This window comes from Rhinopithecus roxellana, chromosome 17 (genome assembly GCF_007565055.1).
Source record: "Rhinopithecus roxellana isolate Shanxi Qingling chromosome 17, ASM756505v1, whole genome shotgun sequence".
Classification (NCBI taxonomy): domain Eukaryota; kingdom Metazoa; phylum Chordata; class Mammalia; order Primates; family Cercopithecidae; genus Rhinopithecus; species Rhinopithecus roxellana.
Genome location: NC_044565.1, coordinates 66,405,938 through 66,427,065, shown reverse-complemented (window position 1 = coordinate 66,427,065; position 21,128 = coordinate 66,405,938). Strand labels below are relative to the sequence as shown.

General features: G+C 41.8%; 1 protein-coding gene across 1 annotated transcript in view; it reads right to left on the bottom strand.

Moving 5' to 3' along the window:
• APOB (apolipoprotein B) overlaps nucleotides 1–21,128 on the bottom strand; it is a 42,432-nt gene that overhangs the window by 3,533 nt on the left and 17,771 nt on the right. The window contains exons 16-26 of the mRNA XM_010383001.2: nucleotides 19,550–19,741; nucleotides 18,200–18,367; nucleotides 17,508–17,719; nucleotides 14,401–14,583; nucleotides 13,669–13,790; nucleotides 11,636–11,846; nucleotides 10,562–10,737; nucleotides 10,265–10,452; nucleotides 9,640–9,785; nucleotides 8,321–8,694; nucleotides 233–7,804 (exon numbers count right to left, since the gene is read on the bottom strand). Coding sequence (XP_010381303.2) covers nucleotides 233–7,804; nucleotides 8,321–8,694; nucleotides 9,640–9,785; nucleotides 10,265–10,452; nucleotides 10,562–10,737; nucleotides 11,636–11,846; nucleotides 13,669–13,790; nucleotides 14,401–14,583; nucleotides 17,508–17,719; nucleotides 18,200–18,367; nucleotides 19,550–19,741 — 9,544 coding nt within the window. The remainder of the gene's footprint in view (nucleotides 1–232; nucleotides 7,805–8,320; nucleotides 8,695–9,639; nucleotides 9,786–10,264; nucleotides 10,453–10,561; nucleotides 10,738–11,635; nucleotides 11,847–13,668; nucleotides 13,791–14,400; nucleotides 14,584–17,507; nucleotides 17,720–18,199; nucleotides 18,368–19,549; nucleotides 19,742–21,128) is intronic.

Below are 21,128 nucleotides of genomic sequence, written 5' to 3'. Positions count from 1 at the left end.
CTAAAATAATTACATAAAAATTCGTTTTCTTTAAAGCTGTTTGTCTTGAATGGCACTAGATTTTCTACAGTTTGGTTTTTACATGTAGGGTACACATGTATCTCCTTTCTTACTTAAAATTTTGTGATATTGAGTAATTGTACATCTACTCACAACTAAATACATAATTATTTACTCATAACTCTCATTGAAAATATACAGTATCTAGGAGAGGAGGCAGGATACTTCTTACCATTTAGTTTATATTCCAGGAACTGTATGGTTGAGCTGCACGTGGAATCCAGGACTGTTTCGACATGATCTGCTTTGTTTTTCAAACTGGCACTCCAAGTGGCATTATACAGGGGAGAGTCTACCTCAAAGTGTGCAGTCAGTGCTCGAAAGGAAGGAATGAAAATTCCAGCAGGTACAGAGAACTTAATGGAGGGAATCTCAATAGTCTGCTCAGGCATGATGATGGTGGGCAACTCAAAGTCTGCGATCTTGTTGGCTACCGCATTTAGATCCAAAACAGCACTGCCAACTGAAACACTTTTTGGAAGCGTGAACTGGGACACAGTTAACTGAGATTCAGGCACGGTTATCTCAAAAAAGGGAATCAAGGAGTCTTCTTGTTGATAATATTTTGTTAACACATCAACTTCAGGGAATTTTACCTCAGGGAGTGCTGGTAGATTGAGAGCAAATGATGAAGTTCTCAGCTTCTTATAGATTTTTATTTCTCTGAAGTCAAGTTTGTAGGATGGAACCTGAAGATCTGTAAATGGGACATGGAATGTAGGCATGACAAGAACTGAATTTAGATCATTTAGTTTCAGTCCAGGAATAATGAATTCATCAGCCAAAACTTTTACAGGGATGGAGAATGAATAGCCATTGGGGTTTTTGGTGTACACAAAGGCAGTTGAAACACGAAGATGCTGCCTCCTACCAATGCTGGTGGTTACATCCAGCTTTAGGAAGTCCCATAAGCTCTTGCCATAGACGGGTAGGATGATATTTTTGAGGAACCTTAGGTGTCCTTCTAAGGATCCTGCAATGTCAAGGTGTGCCTTTTCTTGGTCATTGGAAAGCTCAACATGGTTCTGGAAAGACCCAGAATGAACCCGGACTTCATTTTTCCATCTGATCTTCTGGTTCTTAGTGTTAGTGTTCAGGGCCACTTCCTGGCCAAGGTGGAGGATATCAAGGAAGGAATTGGGCTGACTTGCCTGGACCTGAACAAAAGCTGACATTTCCCATGGAGAGAGTTCCAGGGTGGCTTTGCTTGTATGTTCTCCATTTGTGAAAAAGAGGCCCTCTAGCTTTAAGTGGTTTTTCATACTGTGCTCCCAGAGGGAATATATGCGTTGGAGAGTGGCTTCTCCAGCAAAATTTTCATTTACTTCAAGGTTCCAGATATCATCAATTTTGGAAGTGCCCTGCAGCTTCACTGAAGACCGTGTGTTTTTGGAATTCAAGTAAGTGTTGGCCTCACTGGCAATAGTTCCTGAAAAATCCCGTGAAAGAACCGAACCCTTGACATCTCCTTTGGTAGATGACTCAATGGAAAAGTAAGAGGTGAGGCTTTCCAAGATGAGCTTATGGTCAACTGCCCCTTTAGCGGTAGAGTACAGCATTGAAGAATTGAAATCATACTTAAATTCCATGGAGGAAGAGACGGTAGGTTTTGACTTGGTATTTCCATTAAGTTCTTGCTTGAAATTAATTCTCAAAATTGGAATTTGGACTTTTGCAGTTGTTGCCACTGACGCTTCCATATTTTTCTTGGTTAAGCTCACAGTACTGTCATGACTACCCTCCACAAATTTGTTGCTCAGAGACAGAGCTGTGGCTAACTTCAATCCCCTTTTTCTTGTCAATCTTGTGGTGCCCTCTAATTTGTACTGCAGTGCGTCAATGACAGATGAAGACGAAGAAAGGAGATGAGCAACAATATCTGATTGGTTAAAAACTTCAGCATTGGTATTCAGTGAGATGACACTTGATTTAAAGGAGAAATCAAAGGTAATATTGCCCATGGCAGGAACAAAAATATGGCTTATGGTACACAATTCCTTGAAATCTGGAAGAGAAAGCTTGAGATTTCTAGGGACTTGAAGGACTGGCAGTTCTAAGGATGGCAGGATTAATGTGTATGAAGGCACACGGATGTCAGAACCTAGGATGGTAAAACTAGGCATGCTGATTGCTTTTGGAATCACATAGCCAAATGCCAACATCTCTACAGTGAATGGAGACACTTCAACATTGACAACTGGAACAGTGTATCCAGGAATTTGAAAGGTCCTGGGGAGCTCGTCATGAGATTTTTCAGCTTTGTACTTATCAAACTTAATTTTTGCATCATTATAGGATTTGGTGACAAAATCTAATGCATTGCTTCTGGCTTTTTCAAAATGCTTGTCAAAGGATTTGATGTTCTGACTGGTAAACTCATAAAGCACAGCCAAAGGATTTGTGATGGAATGCCTGTGTTTGTTTTTCTTATACTGAGCTTTTACACTTAAATCAAATGATTGCTTTGTTGTTTTCAAGAATTCCTTCAAGCCTGTTTTTTCCCATAGAGAGAAATCTTTCAGTGGAGGGGTTGTGATTGTTGTGTAAGGCAGAGGCATTTCAGGAATTGTTAAAGGAATGCTTAAGAAATCCAGATTTGCTTCTCCATTTATTCCTACGTGGGCCTCCATAATGTTCTGGTTGTTTCCAGCAGAGAAATTTTGGTTGTACTTATACTGATTGAACCTAGTACTTACTTGCCAACTTGCTTGCTGGGCACTGGGACTCAGAAACAGTGCATAGTTATTCAGGAAGTCTATCTTCCCTGTTAACCTTAATGGAAAACTAACTTTCAAATTCCCTTCATTGTTTGTGGATGTCGTGATCTCAAATGGCCGGGCTGAAAAGAAAAGAGAATTTTTCAAAGTTCCAATAACCTTTCCATTTAAATGAGCATCATGCCTCCCAGTAAACTCTGCCTTCCCTTCTCCAAAAAGTGCCGTGCCTTTAGCAGTTAGAACACTGCGGCCCACATGCTGGGAGTCAACTTGTGATTGAATTTCAAGTTTAGAAAAGTTGAGGGAGCCAGATTCATAAACCAAGTTTTGGTTTACTCTTAGGTGCTTGCTATTGATCTTATTGGACAGTCCAAAGGAAGTGAGGGGTCCTTCTATGGTGAAACTAATTTGTGATTCATGTGTTCCCTCATCTGAGAATCTGGGGCAGGCCCATTTCCATGACCCTTTTCCAGAAGAAGTCCATGCTATGTGGCCAGCTTCCAACAGTGTCTTGATCTCATTGCGCAGGTCAGCCTGACTAGAGAAGTCCAGTTTGGGGATGTTCAGTTTGTGGAAGTACTTAGTGTTGCTATCCAGGGTAAGCTGATTGTTTATCTTGAGAATCACTCCATTACTAAGCTCCAGTATATTTTTTTCCGTGTGTAAACTTGCCACTGTGTTTGATTTTCCCTCAATAGCATTTCCAAAAAACAGCATTTCACTCCCATGCTCTGTTCTCAGGTACTTGCTGGAGAACTTCACGAACTCCTTCAGAGCCAGCGGATTAATCTTAGGGTTTGAGAGTTGTGCATTTGCTTGAAAATCAAAATTGAGAACTTCTAATTTGGACTCTCCTTTGGCAGTGATGGAAGCTGCAATACCTGCTTCGTTTGCTGAAGTGGTTCCATTCCCTATGTCAGCATTTGCATCTAATGTGAAAAGAGGAGATTGGATTTTCAAAATACTATATAGCTTGCCAAAAGTAGGTACTTCAATTGGGTGTGAGATGTGGGGAAGCTGGAATTCTGGTATGTGAAGGTCAGGAACTTGAAAATCATTAAGGTTGAGATTTGGGATTACAAATTCTGGAATTGCGATTTCTGGTAAATGGAAGTCTGGCAGGGTGATTCTCGCTAGAGGAATGTCCTCCACCTTCAGATCCCTGAGATATACTTCTGGAATGGGCCACTGCAGCTCACTGTTCAGCATCTGGTCAATGGTTCTGATGATCTTTACTTTTATTTCTACAGAGTCAATTGTAAAGGAAGGAATGTGGAAGGTGTTAAGGATGGTAAATTCTGGTGTGGAAAACCTGGATGGGATTTTTATATCTTTTAACTCTTTGAAGTTTATCTGAACTGATGGAATCCTCAAATCTGTTAGGGGGACTATGAAATCAGGTGTCTGGAAGGTAGCTTTCTGAAGAGCCTGAAGACTGACTTCGAAGGCAGGCATGGTCCCAAGGATGGTCTTAATTTCAGGAACAGTGAACCCTTGCTCTACCAATGCTTTCACATGTTTAGCCCAATCTTGGATAGAATACTGCTCTGCAAAGTCAGTAAGGTTCTTAGCAGCAAGAGTCCACCAATCAGAAATGTAAGTGACAAGTGTGCTATAAACCTGGCCTACCAGAGACAGGTATCGTTGAAGTTCCTTCTCAATGTCCATTTGATATATTCGGTCTCGTGTATCTTCTAGGGTCTCTCGGAATTTGGCCTTCATGTGAGCCAAAGATGCTGAATTTAAAGCATCCTGTAACCAATCGATGATTAAGGTTATTTTGGTGTTCTGTAGGCTTTCCAGATACACTGCGACTGTGGCCTTGGTTTCCTCTAAAAACAGTTTTAATGCTTCAGCTTTTTGTGGTAGTTCCAGAGCCTGAATTTCACCATTGAGTCTCTGAGTCAGCTCACGGATTTTGTTATTTGTTTCATCTACAAACTGATGGTAATCAAATGACTTTAATTTCTTTATCAACATGTCAAGGAATTTGTTTACATCTTCAATGAATGTTTTAAAAGATAATTCATCAAGTTGCTTGACAGCATCATCAATAAATCCAACCAATTTCTCAAAGTAATCTTTTATCTTAACTTGTTGTAGGACATTGCTTAGCTTCTGAATAGTCTCCTTCAACTTGTATTGGTGGGCCAACTCTACTAATTTATCCATTAAAACCTGGATTTGTTGGTCTACTTCATACCTCTCAATTAACTCATGGACTTTGGCTCTGAAGGCATTGATTTTCTCAGCTACTTCAAAATCCCCAATAAGATTTATAACAAAGTGTTTGACATGCTCAAGAACATCATTTATTCTTTCAAATGAAATTGTAGTTCCTAATTGATCTAAAAGCACTCTAACATCAATAGCCTCAACGTGTTGTTTTAACTTTCCAGCTAGGTGCTGGATGTCTATATTCTGTATGTGTCTCTTAAGATGCTGCAGTTTTTCTTGTATCTGGATTCTGATTTGGTACTTAGTATCCACATTTTGAATCCAGGATGCAGTACTACTTCCAATTTTGTTAAAATCTATATTTTCAATAAACACATGTAGATCATGGATTGTTTTTACTAAATTTACACGGATATGATAGTGCTCATCAAGACTTTTTAATTTTTCAATGATTTGATCAATAATATTAGCAATAGCTATTTTCAAATCATGTAAATCATAATTATCTTTAATATACTGATCAAATTGTATCATATATGTCTGAAGTTGAGATAGTTTTTCATTAAAGTTGATTTTGGCATCATCTAATGCAATTTGTATATCATTTTCTGTAATTCTATACTTTTTTGTAAGAGCAATCAGTTTCTCCTTGGCACGTGAAACTTGTCTCTCCCAATTGAATGAATTCAGATAATCATTAGCTTGCTGTGGGAGTTTTCCCAGGGCTGCTCTGTATTTTCTTACAAATTGATCAATATTGATGCGCTTCAGGTGTCTCTGCATGTTTTCCAGTACAACTATAATAGTTCGTTGATTCCTCTCAAAATATTCTTGCAAGGTCTCAAAAAGTGGGAGGTTAATGGTGTGAACTTCTTGGTTTTTATCATACTTTACAAAAGCAACAATTGTAAATTCTCGGGGTTTCTCAACAGCATCTCTCATCTCTAAAGCATCAATGACATTGACGGGCTCACTGAGTAAAAGTGGCACTTCAATTGGGTAGTCTAGTAGAGTGAGGTCAGCCAGTGCTCGTCCACTAAGCTCCACACCAATTTTGTCTTTAGTGTTGTAAGCATCTAAGTCCTGGCTGTATTCATTGTTGTTAAATTGGGTCTTGAGTTTCCAGGTGCCTGTCTGCTCAGCTGGAGTAAGTAGGGCACTGACTTTGTGTTCAAGAGATGTACTGATGCTTTTCCTAGACATGAGATGATGACTTGTGGAGCCTTTGTAATCATGAGAGAAAGTAAATGCCAGAGGTTCTGCTTTCAACAGGAATTTGCTATACAGCTGCCCAGTATGTTCTCCCCAGAGAGCAAGTTTCCCATTGCCATTTGTATATGTATCAATGGTCATGGTAAATGGAGCCATTACAGAATGGAAGACATTGCTGAAATGCAATGAGTCTGAATTATAGTTTGTGCTAATGTCAATGGCTGAAGCCAGCCCAGCGATGTCTGTGTTGAGCCGATGGCTAAACTCCACACCCTGAACCTTAGCAACAGTGTCTGCTTTGTAGCTTGCTGATAAGGCAGCAGAAGAGATGGTATAGATGTGTTTTATTTCATTATTTTGGTAGGCTCCTTTTAGATTACCAGCCACATGCAGCTTCAGGGGTTCTAGCCGTAGTTTCCCATTGTTGGTCAGATCCAGAGCATTGTATTTCAGGTTATTGTTTAAAGTCGTTACCAGAGAATAGGGCTGTAGCTGTAAATTAAAATTTTGCTTATAAAACTTGTCAGAGCTGTAAATGTTGTCAAGTTTTGAAGAGAAGTCCAGTGATAAGCCTGCAATGTTCAGACTGTTTGTGTGGTCAAATTTCATTTCAGCATATGAGCCCATCATGTCGTTTGAGAGCTTAAGTCCTTCTCGACTGATCTTGAAGTTGAAAACGTTTTTGCTGTCAACACCCAGAATCATGGCCTGATAAGCACTTCCCAGTGATAGCTCTGTGAGGGCGGCTTTCCCATCTAGACTGAATTTTGCATTGTGTTCCCTGAAGCGGCCATTTGTTGTTAATTTCATAGATGCCCCAGAGAGGCCAAGCTCTGCATTCAGCTCATTCTCCAGCACCAGGGGACTATACTTCAAGTTGGTCGTTGCACTGGTAGATACTCCGTCTTGGCCAATCCTTAGTGTTGCCTTGTGAGCACCACTGTTAATTTTGTCAGTGCCCAAAATGTCAGCATTTAACTCAAGACCATGGGAATTTAGTGATCCAGAAAGTAGGCTGAAGAACCTCAATGACTCGTAATCGGCCTGATATTCGGAACGCAGCAGTGCATTTTGCTTAGAGAAGGTCATATCCATCTTGTTAGAAGTGGCAAAGTTCTTATACTTCCCATTGGTGTCAGATTTTAAAGTCAGCTCGTAGTTCTCGTACTTCAGGGAAGCAGTATTTTTAATGATGCCACTTTGCAGATCAGAGGTGGAGATCAGGGAGAGGGTTCCATCTTCATATCTTCCTGTTATCTGGTTGGTGCCTTGGAGGTAGGAGGAGTTAAATCTCAGGTTGGACTCTCCGTTGAGCCGGCCAGTATTAGGATCCCTCTGACAAGACAGGCCATATGTGCCTTTAGCATAGAATGAAGAGACTCTGAACTGCCCATCAATCTTGACTTCTTTGACAAACAAATGCTGTTCCTTTTTTGAGTCCAAATGAACTGAAGCAGACATCTGTGGTCCCCAGGAACTAGATGCATCGAATATTAGTAAACCTTTTGAGACTGGGTTGTTTCCAAGTTTTTCTACATGACTGAATTTGATATTTGAATCTAGAAATTTGTGGCGTAGAGATCCATCACATGATAGTGTGAACGTATTCTTGTGGTCATATGTTGCTTCTCCAGATCCTAACATAAAAATGAAAAGACATTAGTTAAATTAAGCAATACATTTCCAGAGAAATCTCTGTGTGAAAGTCTTTCAATAATAAAGTCCCATTTTTCTGGGCCAGTTGTGCAATAGACTCCTCTACCTGTAATGCAAACATAAAATCTGATAGCAAAAGGCACTCCTCCAGGAAGCCTTGCCTGACCACCACAGCCTTTGTTTAGGTTCCCTTGCTGAGTGCTTCTACTCTACCTTATACTTATATACTACACTCTATCATAGCACCTCTCACACTGAATTGTAATTGCTAGCTTATCTGTCTACTTTCTGTTACTGCCTACTAGAATATTTAATACATGTGATATGTTTAATAAATATTTCTATTTGTTGAATAAAATAAAAGATTTAAAAGACTTCCAAGTAGCAAGGAAGATTATCTGCTAGAAAGCCAAAGTCCTTTCCTCCCTGGAGGAGGCTCTCCTCTTAGAGCCTGCCATGAACTAGCCCTGTGCATCCTTTACCTGAGCATAGCTCACCTTGCACATTGTAGGAAAGCAGGTCAACCACAGAGTCAGCCTTGATGTGGTAACGAGCCCGAAGGCTGAAATGGTCTGTGCTGGTGTTGCCACCAGTGTAGGAGGCAGACCAGTTGTACAAGTTGCTGTAGACATTTGTGGACAGGTCTAGAACACCCAGGAGAGGCACCTGCAGTTGATACAACTTGGGAATGGTAAAAGTAGGGACTTGAAACTCCCGAGATGGCAGATGGAAATCCACAGACTTGAAGTGGAGGGCTGGTGTCCTAACAGTCTCTAACATCTTTAGATCTCTGGAGGATTTGCCACCAAAAGGCAAAGGAATCTCAACTTTCAAACTGTTCTTGTTCAAGGTATATTTGACCCGGCCATCGCTGAAATGAATAACAAAGACAACATCCCTACAGTCAGACATCAGTCATTCAAAGTTCTCTGCCTCTGACCTTCACAGCAATATTGTTCCTGCCTCATTCCCGAAGCCACTCTGCACTTTTCCTTGTGCTACTCGTATGCCTGGACTCCTTTGCTTTTACCTCCACCTATCAAACACTCAAATCCTTACAAAGCTCTTCTAAGAGCCACTCATTATCATTACCATCCCACCTAAGTCATAGCCAATTTGCCTCCTTCTTACAGTTACATAGTCCCTTGTTCCTTTCTCAAAGAGCATGTCATAATTTTGCTTATGTAATTAATTATTTGTCATTTGTTGGTGTCTACATGGTATCTTTCTGAGAGAAAGGACTATATCTTATCCAATTTCTATCTTCTCACTGTACTTAGTCTAGCATTTTTCACATAGGGGATACTTGATACAAATTTGCTAAACTGAATTGAGGCAACTTGATTTGTGGAAAGAACATAGGTGTGGAATTCAGTAAGCCTGGGTTAAAGTATTTTCTCAGAATGCTGCCTCCATTTAGTGCTCAATGGCTGTTCTGACTCTCTGTAACTTAACAGTAAGCATGTAGTCAATAATGCCTCTAGCCATTCTGAATTCTTCACAGTCAGAGGGAGAATTTGCTTATAATGGAAGAAAGCTGAATGACCTTCCAATTCAGGTTGTACTGATGAAATATCTTAGGATGAAAGTACCAGAATCCTTCAATTACTTTCTTAGATTCTTCCTGACAGGGTTGGCATTCTCATGTTTACTAATGCAAAAATGCCACAGTGTTTGCACTACAGTTATTAATCTCCTTAAAATGCTTAAATCATTTCCCTTAAAAATTTAAATAAAAAAATGTCTAAATCATACTATGTAAAATCTTTCATTTACTTTGCATGGTTCAAGAAGCTTTGCCAGTTTCTTCTTTTACCTTTTTAAGAAGAGGTTTTCTGGGATGTGGAAGTCTGGCAATCCCATGTTCTGGAGGTTCAACTCCTTCAGGCTATTGAGGTGGTCTTGTAAAGTCTGGATATAAGGAAGACTCCCAGATGCCTTCTGAAGCCAAGAGTTCGTTGCCTACAAAATGACAGGAGATTTTTAAGGTAATGGGCGTGGATGAGCCTCAAAGAGCAATGAACATTAGGCACAAATCCAGATTTGACAAGTTAATTATTTAGCAGGACAATGCACTGAATGTTAAAAATACGTAACAGAAAATTATGAATCTTCATTGACAGTCACTGATCACTGCCCATATTTATAAAAGGAATGTCTAACATAGTCAGCCTCCTAGCTAGTGTCCTGAAGCTTCCTTCGATACCACCAGGCAAAGAACTGTTCTGCTTAGTAGCATCTCTTTGATATGTATCATATTCAGCTTTGTGTAACTGGATAACTACACATGTGTGAAAGGTTTTTTTTCTTCCCAAGAATTCCCTGGGGGGAAGGAAGCCTGTCTTATACATCTTTGGATACCTTCCTGCACCTAGCTCAGAGTTGAGGATGTAATTAGCACTTATACCCATGTATTTATTGACTGGCAGACTCATACTTACAACTATTAATTTGGAACCCATGTGCCGAAAAGTCATGTCTGTTTGAGGGACTCTGTGATCCAGGAGTCTATCAGCATACATATGTAAGCTCCTAGGATACTCAGAGAGATCCACAGGGAAATTGGAAGTCATTTTTTTGGTATCTACATTGGTGCCTGTGTTCCATTCAAATTCAATCTTCTCTTCATCTGAAAATACATAGGAAAGAGTTGTGAGTGGTACTAGGTCAGCCTGTAACCACAGGTCTCAACAGCTGCATTACTTTGGAAGTGCTCACACAGGGGAAGAGACACGTACCGTAACGCCACGCCACCCTCTTGGAAACTGTGGAGCCATAAGCTGTAGCAGATGAGTCCATTTGGAGGAGCAGTTTGGCAGGCGACCAGTGGGTGAGGATCTCACTTCTGGCTTCTGCTTGCAAACGGGGTATGGAAATAACACCTTTGATTTTTCCTTCTTCCTTTGTGTCACAACTATGGTAAAGAAAATCAGTTGGCACCAGTGATTTTGTCCTTTCAAAGGAGATATGCAGGATTAAACAGAAGTTCCATTTGCGGTGATGAAAACCAGATACAAGGATGGTTCGGAGAAACGGTCACAGATCAAACTCATTAACTTCTGAAGCCAACATTCAGCACAAATTAAGGACTTTGCAAGCAGGTTTAGGAGAAAGAGAAGCTTTTTGAAAACTGAATCCCGTTCTGCTATTTACTAGCTCTATGACTTTGGCCAAATGATTTAAACCCTCTGAGCTACCATTTCCTTATCCATGAAACAGGTAGACTCACACTGACCTTGCAGTTGATTGTGAGGACGGAGATACTTTCTTTAAAGCACCCGGCACTGTGCTTGATACATGAATAGTAAGTGCCTGATAAATGGTAGGAAAATCCAACTGGACATGCACAGAGGCTTAAAATGTTGAGGGCTCGGCCGGGCGCAGTGGCTCGTGCCTGTAATCCCAGCACTTTGGGAGCCCAAGGCAGGTGGATCACGAGATCAGGAGATCGAGACCATCCTGGCCAATATGGTGAAACCCAGTATACACTAAAAATACAAAAATTAGCTGGGTGTGGTGGCACACACACCTGTAGTTCCAGCTCCTTGGGAGGCTGAGGCAGGAGAATCACTTGAACTCAGGAGGCAGAGGTTGCAGTAAGCCGAGATTGTGCCACTGCACTCCAGCCTGGTAACAGAGTGAGACTCCGTCTCAAAAAAAAAAAAAAAAAAGAAAATGTTAAGGGGTCTATCTGCCACTCTGATTGTAGACTGGGGTGAACATGGCTTGGTCAGGTATAAAGTAGAAGAGGAATAATGAAAAGAACCACCCAGGCCTGCAGTGCAGGTCAGATGACTCTCAGCCTTCCTTACCTTAGGTGGCCCATGAGGGTGACCTCAGTAATTTTCTTGTTCTGAATGTCCAGGGTGAGTCTGTAAGACTTTCTGCCCTCAGTAGATTCATCATTAACTCTGAGGATTGTTCCGAGGTCAACATCAAAATCCGGAATTTGGACTTCACTGGACAAGGTCATACTCTGCCGATTATATTTGAATGCCATGGTAGCCTCAGTCTGCTTCACACCTGGACAAGCATATAAGAGAATCAAGAGATGTATGGTAGGAAGCTATGTTTTGGAAGGAAAGAGAGGAAAAGGTAGAGAAACTCCAAGGAATTAATGTACTTAAACAAAAACACAATTCAGGATTTTACTGAAAATTTTAAACTCAGTGGTATTCGTCTATGCAAGTCTTTATGGATCGCCTGTTATGAGCCTATTATGTGCTGGACACTGCTCTTGGCACTGGGGAGTCCTTGCTTTCATGGGGCTTACCTTCTAGTGGGGGAGGTATACAGGCAATAAACAAGTAACTTGCTTATGTCAGATGGTAATGAATGTTATGAAGAAGAGTAAAACTGGATACAAGGATAAAAGAAAGGGATAGAAGAAGTGTTATTTCATACTTGGTGGTCAGAGAAGTTCTCTCTGATAAGGGCACATGTGGGCAGAGATCAGAATGAAGAGAGGTTGGAGCTATGCTGAGTTCTGGGAGGAGAACATTCCAGGCAGAGGGCCAGGAATACAAAGGCCCTGAAATGGGGAGCACTTAGCTTGTTTGTGGAACAGCAAAGGCTCACAGTCCTTCTGGGCCAGGAAGACACGACATCCCTATATTACTTTCCATCCAAGATGCCTTTCCTGGTTCCTTGCTGCCCTTGCCCTGGGCTCTGTCTGCCCGACTCCCCCTTTCTTTGTAACAAGCTTCCCAGGCATCCTTGGATCCATAGGCTCGTCCATTTTATATCCTTTGTAAAACAATGTTTACCAAACACGATTTCCCCAGCATGCCCTGCTCCCCCAGTGCTTTCTCTCATGGGATTTTCTTCCTAGTTTAATTTTGTGATACGCTATCCCTATATAAAAATTTTTCCAAAGAGAACACCTAAATTTGCCCCATTCCCTAAAACCTGCTTCTCCAGTAGCCCTTTCCATCTCAATAAATGGAAGCTCTGTTTTCCAGTTGCCCAGGCCAAAAACCTTAGGTTTGTCCTCATTCCCCTTTTCCTCTGACACTCAACATCCACTGTATCAGCAAATCTTGTCAGCCTAATCTTTGAAATATGGCCAGAATCCAACCCCTTCTCATATCTCCTCTACCATTGCCCTAATCCAAAACAGCACTGATTCCTGCCTGGATTATTGTGATAACCTACACAGTAGTTTCTCTGCCCTTGTCTCCCCATAGTCTTTTCTCAACATAAACATAAATCAAATCATGAGGACTCCCCAGTGGCTTTCATTTAATTCATAGGAAGAAGCCAAAGTTCTTACCATGGCCTATGAGGTCACCCTTCCTTCATCTCTCCGTATCTCTCTGTCCTCATCTTCTACCTCTTTTCTCCCTGGTCTTTCTGCTCCAGCCATACTGGCTTCCTTCCTTTCCTTGAAACATGGCAGCAATATGTCAGCCTCAGGGCCTTTGCACCTGCTGGTCCCTCTGCCTATAACAGTCTTACCACACTGCTTCTCCCCTTATCTCTGTTAGGTCTCCTTATACTCACTTTACCAGGGAGACTTTCCCTTATTATTCCAAATGCACTGCTTTCCCTGCCCTTCCTCCTCCCTCTTACTCCTAGCCTTCCCTAGACCAGTCTATGCTCTGTTTTCCTCCCCAGTACTGATCTGACACTCCAAATATTAACTTGTTTGGTTGTTCACTGTAACTTCCACGAAGGCAGAGACTCCATTATTCACTGTTCTAGCCCCAGGTCTTAAAATAGGACTGCCACTTATTGGGTACTCAGTTAATATTTGTTAAATAGGTTAAATTACATGTGTTCTCCTCATGAATTCTGAACCTGAGACTGTGAGCAGAGATGAAGCAGCTGTATTTTGAATACTCACCTTCTGCTTGAGTTACAAACTTCAGGGTGTCCACCAAGGCTCTGTCCTCTCTCTGGAGCTCATAGGTTGCACTGACAGAATACTGCTCAACCTCTCCTGTAGGCCTCAGTTCCAGCTCTAATCTGAAGATGTTACAGTGAAGACAGTGCATAATGTTAGAGCTTTCAAGGATGGAGATAATGTCCCCAAAACAATTCAGCCTCAAATGCAACAAAATTATGGTCCTTATTTTAACATTGTCTCTTGCCCTTAACTAAGATGATCTTTTTGATCCCTCAGTCCTACAAGAACCCAAGGCAAGGGCAGACACCAGGATTCCCAAGACTTTGGACAAGCAGAGCAGGAGTTGGCTGGTTGTTTCAGCAAAGCTGAGAACAAGCACTGGAACTTGGGGGCTGAAGACAGGGAGCCACCTAAGTGTGGTGAAGGCTTCAGCCTCATTGATGGGCTCCAGGAAGTTCATAGCAATGGGTCTGGAGGCTCAGAAATATGGACACTGAATTAGGAGCAAATTGGGATCTGTGCTGTGATCCTGTCCTGTATACAAGGAAGCAAAAGGGGACACCCAACGTGTTGGCCAGAGGACCCTGCTTTAAATACCCAAAGATGGTGCAAACCCAGAAGGCTAGTGACAGGGGCTTACAACACAGAGCATTTTTTTCCTGTGCCATGCTAGGTGGCCATGATGTAGAAGGTGAGAAAATGCTGGGCCAGGCACTGAGCATCTCTAACCTGGTGTCCCCGGTCAGCGGATAGTAGGGGGCGGAGTCTGTGGAACTGGCGTTGGAGTAAGCGCTTGAGGTGCAGTAATTCAGGCCAGTAAAGAGCTGCTTGCAAACTGACAAGGACTGCCTGTTCTCGATGAGAGGTGGGATCACCTCTGTTTTGGTGGTAGAGACCAAATGTAACGTGTTGCTGGTGAAGAACAAAAATACCTGAGTTATTGCCAAGTCATGAATCAAAATGAACATCACAAATTCTCAGGGTGTAAATACCCCCTTATCCTTGTCTTCCCTCAGTCCACACCTATCTCTGTTTGATTTACTGAGAAACAAATAATATTAGAACATCAATATGACAAGACATGAGAGTGACTCTGGAGCTTCTGGCTGAGTTCTTTCCATCTGTTTCCTGTAATCCCCACAACAGTAGGCTTATGGTTCTCATTTTACAGAAGCAGAGGCTCAGAGATGTTAAGTTCACTGGGGCTGAACTTCAGTGTGCCCCTTCCTTCCTACGATGCAGGGCAAGAGAAACTGTCTCTCTCATATGAAATCCCCTACTCTCTACTGCTTCCTTCCACCTGCATTAAGCACACTCAAGTCTCTTCCCCTGTGCCCCTCGCCTACGCTCCTTTCTTTCTTTTCTTGCTTTCTCTTGTCTTCCTCACCATCAACAGTTGTCTGCCTTTGCAGTCTCCACTTCCTCCCGATGTGCTGCACTAAACTGTGTTCTGATTGCTCATTCCATCTTCTGAAAATGCTTTCATCAATGTCTCTAATGCCCTCCTTGCTCCTACATCCAATGGGCATATTTAGGTTTTATCTTCCTTGTCCTCCCAGAAGCCTTCAGTAGAGTTGCACACTCATGACCAGACTAAGACCCTGGAGCCTCTCACATCTGAAGAGATGATGGCACCTTCCTTCCAAGTGTGTACTTAAAAACTTAGTATATGTAATAAAGTTCAACATTGGCCTGTTTTTTTCTAAGGATGCTTTCTTTGAAATAGCACATTTTCCTACAAGTATTGCTCCTCCAAGTTGGGGGTGCCATAAGACCAAGCTTTGCTGATGTGCTGGAGTCCTAATGCCAACTTTTGCCTACCCATGGGGTGATCGCCCCCATGGCTGCTCTTTGGCTTCTGCGACCTTTTGTGGCTTTGGTTCTCCTTCTGCTTCTCTGGTCACTTCTTCTAACTCATTGCTGGTTATTCCTCTTCTTCCTTTACATGTTTGTCTTCTCCATATTTCTGTCCTCATCTCTCATGTCTCACTCTACACCAGTTGCTGTTTAACCACAACAACCTCTGTATACTAATGATTCCCAAATCCATATGTGGAGCCCAAGCCTCTTTACTGGGCTCAGATCCACAGGTCTATTTGCCACTAGATTTCTAAACTGGTTGTTTCATAGGACATCAAATGCAGCACATCCAAAACTGAATTTGTCACCTTCCTTGAAACCAGAAGCTTTCCTGCTATAGTTCTTATTTAAGTGAAGGGCGCCTCCTTCCTCTTTTCTTCTTTCTTTTTCCCTGTGCCCATACCCAATTAATCACCCAGTACTTATGATTCTGCCTCTTAGAAAGTTCTAGAATCTGCTTACTCCTTTCTATCCCTGGCTTTCCTCCATTGCAGACCATTATCAGCTCTTAGCCACACAGGATCGTAAGAGATGCCCAATGGTCTCTTTGTGTCCAGCTGTGCCTCCTTCCCACCCATTTTCCACACTGGAGTCAGAGTATTTCTTCTAAAACATCACCCCATCTTATTTCTGCTCCCCTCTTCAACTCCTGTGCCTTCAAAAGAGTCCAGACTCCTTAGGATGGCTTCCATGGTTGGGGATGGTCTCTCCCCTGCCTACCTCTCCCTGTCATCTCTCACTTACGTTCCCTGAGCACCTTAAGCACTTCTTCCAGTTCCTTGAACCATATTCCTTTACCTTCAGGCCATTACCTGCTTTTCCTTTTGCCTGGAACACTCACTCCTTTCTCCTTTGTCTAAATGACTCTGACACAATCCTCAGTTATCAGGTCAAGTACACTTGCTTCAGAATGCATTCCCTGACTAGCACAGGTTACATGATATAAAATTTCATGGTATTCTAATACTTTCTATAACTTAGCCCTTACTCTATGATTACTGCTTGCTTTATTGTGTGTCTCCCTTATAAAATGTAAGCATTCAAAGGTCAGGGACCTTGCATGTCTCACTCAACATATATGGCACATATTAAGCAATTAAATATACTATATTTGGCTTCTGTGAGACAGGGTCTTGCTCTGTCACCCAAGCTGGAGTGCAGTGGTGCAAGCATGGTTCACTGAAGGCTTGAACTCCTGTGCTCAATCGATCCTCCCATCTCAGTCTTCTGAGTAGCTGGAACTACAGGCATGCACCACATGTCTAGCTAATTTTGTTATTTTTTGTTTTGTAGAGATGGGGTTTTGCCATGTTGCCCAGGCTGCTCTCTGAACACCTGGGCTCAAGCGATCCATCCACCTGGGGCTCCCAAGGTGCTGGGATTACAGGCGTGAACCACTGTGGCTGGCCAATTAAATATTATTTTTGAATGAACACATGAAGTGTCTAAAATATGAAAACTAAGGTAAATCAATGGTTGAGGGTGCCACTTAAAATGGAACTCTCCATAAGAGTCTGTATCCCATTATCACGAGGTTAGGAGTTTCACGCTTTACCTACTGAGCTAGCTACCTCAAATCAATATGTTCTTAGGTAATTTTTGGGGTGAAAAATAATTCATTTCCCAAAGATGATCTCTCCGGAGCTATTGTTTCTTCATTCTCAAAACAAATAGATAACAAAAAATCACAAGTTAATAAAAACTAATTAAGCAGTAGGTCTTAATAAGTCTCAAAGCAGAAAGATAAAGGACAATTTAGTAAAATGTGGAAAGTAGAAGAAAGGTAATTATGTAGTTATGTAGTAAGTGTAGGCGAGAACTAAAATAGGTAACCCGGAATCTCTCCTCTCTATTTCTCTCCCACTTCCTCAGGACCTGAATGATCTCAATCAACTGTTTAGCCTAGCGAAATCCTGCAGATACATTCTCTGTTCTCTCTTTCAAACTGGCTAGGCAGACTTGGCTGAAAGAATTACCTTCCACTTAACAGCTTGACTGGTCTCTTTGGGGAAGGAATGATAAACTTCAGCTGCCCAGCTTTTAGGGCAACACGAGCCTCCAGGCCTGACTCGTGGAAGAAGTTGGTGTTCATCTGGACCCCGCTCCTAGCGAAGTCTGGAATGATGATGCCCATATTTGTCACAAACTCCACAGACACGGAGGGTTTTGCCACCAGTTCGGCCTGCATCTATAAGTCAGAAAACAACCCATTCAGATTCATTAAATACTTCAGTCCCCTGTCAGTCAGATCAACCACCTTTCTCACCTCCGGGCAAACACTTCCTGGATAACTCACACCTTTGGAAACATTACTGGGATTTGTTTGGAAGAAGGAAAGCAAGTTCTCAGTTCTCTAGAGTTGGACTACACTACCCAGAACTAGAAAGTACCTGAGTTAACATTAGGCAAAATCAGTTTAAAAAGATGATAGGAATACTCATTTATTGAGAGAACTGAGTTCTTGTCTTATGGCCATACCACTACTGGAGCTAGTGAGGTGGTGCATTCTGGTGGAAGCTTAAAGTTTTTCATAAAAAATAATAAGATGATTACACTGATGATGCATTTTGTCTTGAACTGAAAACACATTTTAAAATGTGTTTTGACAAGAAACCCACTCTGGAAGAAAATAATAACCTAAGAAATCAAAAGGCAAACAGAATCTTACATTGGCTACTTCCAGTTTCACTCCAGCCTTGATTCCAGGAGCAGTGACTCCAGATGAAGATATTTGCAACTGTAATCCAGCTCCAGTGGGGAGTTCAAAGGCATTCTCTATGAAGATGTAGTGAAGAAAAAAGTCGTTCTTTGAGCCCTTCCTGATGACCTCTCCAATCTATAGACCCAACAGGGGAGAGCAAATAAAAGTAAGTCTTTTTAAAGTCAGTTTTGTTAAATGCAACCTTCCATACATTGGAGAGTAATTCCTCTTTATCTAGAAAGGAAGGACTAGCATATTTTGATGAGCTGAATAGGTTGATAAATAAAGATCAAACTGATGTTTTTACCATTTTCAGTGAATCAGGATAGAAGAAAATTCACTAGATAAATATCATGTCATTTTCAACTAGATTCAGAAGGCTCTTAAGAATATTGCTGGGCCTCAGAGCTTTATGGACTTTAAGTATCATATATGCCATGGCTTAATTCTGGTGTTCTGGAGTCTGACTGTAAGTGAAGGTATACTTGAAATATATTATGATAAAATCATTTTTTAAAATATCAGTTTGCATTGGGTTTTATTTTTTAAATAGTATTTCCATAAAACAGCTTGAGACCTGTTTTCTTAAAGTCAACATTTTTTTAAATCAAGCCATAGGAATACATTTATATATTTCCTTTTATTAATAAATTAATAATAAAAATTATAGCAAATTAGATAGTGAATTATAGTTTGCCAAATACTTTTTTTTATAATCATTATATCATTTCAACATTAAAAGGACCTTCAGGCCGTGTGCAGTGGCTCATGCCTGTTAGCCCAGCACTTTGGAAGGCCTAGGCTGGCGGATCAGTTGAGGTCAGGAGTGCGAAACCAGCCTGGCCTACATGGTGAAACCTTGTCTCTACTAAAAGTACACAGATTAGCTGGGCATGCTGGCGTGTGTCTGTAGTCCCAGCTACTTGGGAGGCTGAGGCAGGAGCATTGCTTGAACCCGGGAGGCAGAGTTGCAGTGAGCCGAGACTGTACCACTGCACTCCAGCCTGGGAGCAAGACTCCATCTCAAAAAATTAAAAAAATAAAAATAAAAATAAAAGGACCTTCAGCAAAGGTATACTGAACATTGTTTTCCAGATGAACAAATTAATGCTCTTAAAAATATAGCTAACATTATGAATAGCTTAATTTCTAAATGTTAACAGCTCCTTGTGATCCAAGAGTCATCTTCAGTGAAATTCAAGGCGAACCTGCATCTTTGAAGAAAGTACAAGCATCTTTTCTGTCTTGTGCAGTTGTGATCATAAGGGCGTCTGGGCGATCTAAAAAAACCAATGTCTGGTCTCATGGCTGACTTACCATCTGAGGGATCCCCTGCAGAGTGCGGGCACCCATCAGGAGCAGTTTTCCAAGGAACTGGAGGTCATGGAGCTTGGCAAAGCCAAGCTCCTCTCCCAAGATGCGGAGGTAGGCTCTGGCTTCCGGGACTTCTTTGGATTTCAAATCTTCAATCAGCTTCTGAACACTGAACATCATTCCATTTACCATGTCCTGAGAGTTTAGTAATAAAATGGCCAGTGAGATGTCAGCAATGTCAAACACCTTTTAGTTCCCAATGTGGGACCTGTCTGCTGCAGCCAGGATGGGCCTAAAAAATGCTTCAGGTGAGGAACAGGGAGACACTGAAGTCCAGGCTAATTTCTCTAAACAGATGAAAGAACTAAGGTCTCGTCAGGGATAGTGGCACTCTAAAAGCTATTCTTAATTTAAAAATCTGTAGACATAGTAAGATGTGGTGGGATGAGGGGAGGGGTCCCTGCTCTCCAGTATGCCAGGATCCTCAAGATTAGAAGATCCTCTGTCTCCCACCCATTCCCTGCTTAGCCTTCTCTTCTTTGACCAGTGAAGACTACAAAGTGTTTCTTTCTTTTTTTTTTTTAAGGCAGAGTCTCACTCTGTCACCCAGGCTGGAGTGCAGTGGCCGGATCTCAGCTCACTGCAAGCTCCGCCTCCTGGGTTCAGGCTATTCTCCTGTCTCAGCCTCCCGAGTAGCTGGGACTACAGGCGCCCGCCACCTCGCCCGGCTAGTTTTTTGTATTTTTTAGTAGAGACGGGGTTTCACCGTGTTAGCCAGGATGGTCTTGATCTTGTGACCTCGTGATCCGCCCGTCTCGGCCTCCCAAAGTGCTGGGATTACAGGCTTGAGCCACGGCGCCCGGCCCAAAGTATTTCTTAAGAAAATGTAGCTGCTATGTAAATTTACCAAAAGTTTGAAAAACACTTGATCCTAGACAAGTTCTTCTTAGAGAGAAGAAGAATCTCAGAGATGGATGCCCAGGCATTGGGGGAAAAAATAATGTGAAATTGACAGACTCAAAGCAGATCAAAGACCCTCGGCCTCAAGTGGGGGTCAGGAAATTAGAAGATGGAACTGGTGCTCAACAGTGAGCTTGGAGGGGTAAATTACTGCCTTGCTCTGCAAACTTGAATGTGCATACAAGTCACATGAGGTCTTGCTAAAATACAGCTTCTGATTCAGTAGATTGTGGGTGAAGCCTGAGAACCTGCATTTCTGACCAGACAACACATTGGGTAGCAAAAAATTCAAGAATAAGCTCCAGATCATACAGCCTATTTTGCTCCATAAATAGGGGCTCATTACTAGCTTCAAAGTGGAATTTTGGTCTCATTTGCTAGTGCACTGATGGCAGTGAGCGCCAAAGAAAGCAGTTAATAATAATGAAAATATTAATTTAAAACTCGCAATAGTGTCTGCTTATTGAACAATCAAGGCCAGCATCAGGCACTGCACTTGGAACTTTAGATGCCTTATTTCGTTGTCTTTAAATAACCTTGTGAGGTTTGGACTATTATTAGTAGTCTGGGATGCACACAGAAACAGATACACATAATATCAACCAACTTCCCCAAGTGCACA